At 40.2% G+C, this 5000-nt stretch overlaps 1 protein-coding gene across 1 annotated transcript in view; it reads left to right on the top strand.

Annotated features, from left to right (window-relative positions):
• LOC137616527 (apolipoprotein Eb-like) overlaps positions 1 to 5000 on the top strand; it is a 10909-nt gene that overhangs the window by 4831 nt on the left and 1078 nt on the right. Inside the window, exon 2 of the mRNA XM_068346368.1 lies at positions 4774 to 5000. This exon is cut by the window's right edge and continues 1078 nt beyond it. Coding sequence (XP_068202469.1) covers positions 4774 to 5000 — 227 coding nt within the window. The remainder of the gene's footprint in view (positions 1 to 4773) is intronic.

The raw sequence follows: 5000 nt of genomic DNA, 5'->3' as shown, positions 1-5000 counted from the left end.
TATGCATACAAACATATCGACACATATATACACTCAAATTGCCATAAAAACGTTTAAAATTTTTACCTATGAAAATTTCGCTCTCATTTACCAGTCTAATATTGATCTGATATAAGACACTATTTGAGTAATATACATACAGTATATATACACTTATATACTCATGAATAGCATATGCGTGCATAGATATATACATATATATACATATATATGTATATATATATATATATATATATATATATATATATATATATACATATATATACATATATATATATATATATACATTTATTAATACAGACTCATATTGCTATAAAAAGTTTAACATTTTGATCTATTAAAATTTCACTCATATACCAGTCTGATAAAGTACACTATTTGATTAATATATATACAGTATATATATATATATATATATATATATATATATATATATATATATATATATATATATGAATATCTATATATATATGTATATATACATATATATATGTATATATCTATATATAAATATAACCATATATGTTACATATATACAGTACATACATATATACATACATTATATATATATATATATATATATATATATATATATATATATATATATATATATATATATATATATATATATATATATATATATATATACATATACATACATATATATACTGTATATATATTATATTTATAAATATTAACATATACTATATATATATATTACATATTATATATAAATACATATATGTATATATAATATATTATATAAATATATGTTCATATATATATATACATATATATATACTGTATATATATATATTATATATAAATACATATATGTATATATAATATATATAAATATATATTCATATATATATAATATATTATATAAATATATATTCATATATATATAATATATTATATAAATATATATTCATATATATATATATATATATATATATATATATATATATATGTATATATTACATTTATATATATATAAATATACATACTATATATATATTATATATAAATACATGTATATTTACATATATACTTATATATACTTATATATAAATATATATCAATATATATGAATACATACATGAATATATACTATATATTACATATATAATTATAAATATATATACTATATATACTATAAAGATATATTGAATATATAACATAGAAAAGCATACGCCTAACAAGACGTATCCCTGACAGAGCTCTAGCCCCCAACACGTGTGTGATCGTGTAGTAGAGTTCTTATTACCTCCAGGAAGTTGTTCAGACAAAATTTCTCTTTGCGAGTCTTAATCAAGAACAACAAACATCTCGCTCTTTGACAGGAGGCATCAAAAGAGACGGGTAGTTGAGAAAGCGAATATTTGAGCCAAATTTCTGTGTTTGAAGAAGTTTTGAATAAACATCTCCAAAGTAAGTGATCTTCTATTTATAAACATGTAAGCTGTCTTGATAAAAAATTAGTGTTAGTTTCAAAAGAAAGGAGTTTAACTTTGTTAAAAGGAAGTCTGTAGTGAAATACGCTATTACTTGGAGTAAAGATGGTTTGATATTAAGGCTTCAATGTTGCAGAGTATAACTTGTTGTAAATTTAAGCCGTTATGGAAAAGTATCACAGCGACTGCAATCCCGTTTCGTAAGTAGCTTACTTGTAATGCTTATGCTCTGAGTAGTGGAATGCTGTTTATGTATCAAATGGAGGGTGCCACAACCGGAAACATCCTTCTACACATGAAGCCACCGTTAGTCTTGCTTTAAATATTAAAACTAAGATTATGTTCATGTGCAGATAATATCCATTACCCTTAGGATTCTTTTCACCTACGTAGATAACTCGTCAAAAATGAGTTAACACTCCAAAAAGTAATTTTCATTTATGGGAATTCATGAAACTAATTGATATATGGTTAACGATCACTGGGGAGAGAATGTATGACTGATTTTTGAAGAAAATTACTTTTTACTCACGGGTGACTATATGGATATTATTTAAGATGGACTCAGTCTATTGAAGTTACGAACTAAAGGACAATCGCGTGTATTGAAGTTATAAACACAAGAATGATAATTTATCGAAGTTACAATCTCATTGATAAGAGAGCATATTGAAAATACGATGCCAGCGACAATGGAGTTTATCGAAGTTGCAAACTCAGGGACCAGCCGAGTTCATTGCAGTTACGAACTCAGGGACCAGCCGAGTTCATTGCAGTTACGAACTCAGGGGGCAGCCGAGTTCATTGCAGTTACAAACTCAGGGGGCAGCCGAGTTCATTGCAGTTACAAACTCAGGGGGCAGCCGAGTTCATTGCAGTTACGAACTCAGGGGGCAGCCGAGTTCATTGCAGTTACGAACTCAGGGGGCAGCCGAGTTCATTGCAGTTACGAACTCAGGGGGCAGCCGAGTTCATTGCAGTTACGAACTCAGGGGGCAGCCGAGTTCATTGCAGTTACGAACTCAGGGGGCAGCCGAGTTCATTGCAGTTACGAACTCAGGGGGCAGCCGAGTTCATTGCAGTTACGAACTCAGGGGGCAGCCGAGTTCATTGCAGTTACGAACTCAGGGGGCAGCCGAGTTCATTGCAGTTACGAACTCAGGGGGCAGCCGAGTTCATTGCAGTTACGAACTCAGGGGGCAGCCGAGTTCATTGCAGTTACGAACTCAGGGGGCAGCCGAGTTCATTGCAGTTACGAACTCAGGGGGCAGCCGAGTTCATTGCAGTTACGAACTCAGGGGGCAGCCGAGTTCATTGCAGTTACGAACTCAGGGGGCAGCCGAGTTCATTGCAGTTACGAACTCAGGGGGCAGCCGAGTTCATTGCAGTTACGAACTCAGGGGGCAGCCGAGTTCATTGCAGTTACGAACTCGGGGACCAGCCGAGTTCATTGCAGTTACGAACTCGGGGACCAGCCGAGTTCATTGCAGTTACGAACTCGGGGACCAGCCGAGTTCATTGCAGTTACGAACTCTGGGACCAGCCGAGTTCATTGCAGTTACGAACTCGGGGACCAGCCGAGTTCATTGCAGTTACGAACTCGGGGACCAGCCGAGTTCATTGCAGTTACGAACTCAGGGGGCAGCCGAGTTCATTGCAGTTACGAACTCAGGGGGCAGCCGAGTTCATTGCAGTTACGAACTCAGGGGGCAGCCGAGTTCATTGCAGTTACGAACTCAGGGACCAGCCGAGTTCATTGCAGTTACGAACTCAGGGACCAGCCGAGTTCATTGCAGTTACGAACTCAGGGACCAGCCGAGTTCATTGCAGTTACGAACTCAGGGACCAGCCGAGTTCATTGCAGTTACGAACTCAGGGACCAGCCGAGTTCATTGCAGTTACGAACTCAGGGACCAGCCGAGTTCATTGCAGTTACGAACTCAGGGGGCAGCCGAGTTCATTGCAGTTACGAACTCGGGAACCAGCCGAGTTCATTGCTGTTACGAACTCAGGGGGCAGCCGAGTTCATTGCAGTTACGAACTCGGGGGGCAGCCGAGTTCATTGCAGTTACGAACTCCGGGGGCAGCCGAGTTCATTGCAGTTACGAACTCAGGGGGCAGCCGAGTTCATTGCAGTTACGAACTCAGGGGGCAGCCGAGTTCATTGCAGTTACGAACTCAGGGGGCAGACGAGTTCATTGCAGTTACGAACTCAGGGGAAGCCGAGTTCATTGCAGTTACGAACTCAGGGGAAGCCGAGTTCATTGCAGTTACGAACTCAGGGGAAGCCGAGTTCATTGCAGTTACGAACTCAGGGGGCAGCCGAGTTCATTGCAGTTACGAACTCAGGGGGCAGCCGAGTTCATTGCAGTTACGAACTCAGGGGGCAGCCGAGTTCATTGCAGTTACGAACTCAGGGGGCAGCCGAGTTCATTGCAGTTACGAACTCAGGGGGCAGCCGAGTTCATTGCAGTTACGAACTCAGGGGGCAGCCGTGTTCATTGCAGTTACGAACTCAGGGGGCAGCCGTGTTCATTGCAGTTACGAACTCAGGGGGCAGCCGTGTTCATTGCAGTTACGAACTCAGGGGGCAGCCGTGTTCATTGCAGTTACGAACTCAGGGACAGCCGAGTTCATTGCAGTTACGAACTCAGGGACAGCCGAGTTCATTGCAGTTACGAACTCAGGGGGCAGCCGAGTTCATTGCAGTTACGAACTCAGGGGCAGCCGAGTTCATTGCAGTTACGAACTCAGGGGGCAGCCGAGTTCATTGCAGTTACGAACTCAGGGGGCAGCCGAGTTCATTGCAGTTACGAACTCAGGGGGCAGCCGAGTTCATTGCAGTTACGAACTCAGGGGGCAGCCGAGTTCATTGCAGTTACGAACTCAGGGGGCAGCCGAGTTCATTGCAGTTACGAACTCAGGGGGCAGCCGAGTTCATTGCAGTTACGAACTCAGGGGGCAGCCGAGTTCATTGCAGTTACGAACTCAGGGGGCAGCCGAGTTCATTGCAGTTACGAACTCAGGGGGCAGCCGAGTTCATTGCAGTTACGAACTCAGGGGGCAGCCGAGTTCATTGCAGTTACGAACTCAGGGGGCAGCCGAGTTCATTGCAGTTACGAACTCAGGGGGCAGCCGAGTTCATTGCAGTTACGAACTCGGGGGGCAGCCGAGTTCATTGCAGTTACGAACCCAGGGGCAGCCGAGTTCATTGCAGTTACGAACCCAGGGGCAACCGAGTTCATTGCAGTTACGAACTCAAGGGCAAGCAAGTTTATAAAAGCAACGAACTAAAGGGCAAGAAATTTTATTAAAGCGACAAACTCAAGGGCAAGCAAGTTCATTAAAGCGACAAACTCAGGGGCGAACAAGTTTATTAAAGCAACGAACTCAAGGTCAAGCAAGGTTATTAAAGCAACGAACTCAAGGGCAAGCAAGTTCATTAAAGCAACGAACTCAAGGGCAGGCAAGTTCATTAAAGCAACGAACTCAAGGGCAAGCGAGTTCATTAAAGCAACGAACTCACGGGCAAGCGAGTTCATT

The sequence above is a fragment of the Palaemon carinicauda genome, chromosome 2 (genome assembly GCF_036898095.1).
Source record: "Palaemon carinicauda isolate YSFRI2023 chromosome 2, ASM3689809v2, whole genome shotgun sequence".
Lineage (NCBI taxonomy): Eukaryota > Metazoa > Arthropoda > Malacostraca > Decapoda > Palaemonidae > Palaemon > Palaemon carinicauda.
The sequence above is the reverse complement of the archived record's forward strand: the minus strand, read 5'-3'. Positions and strand labels throughout refer to the sequence as shown.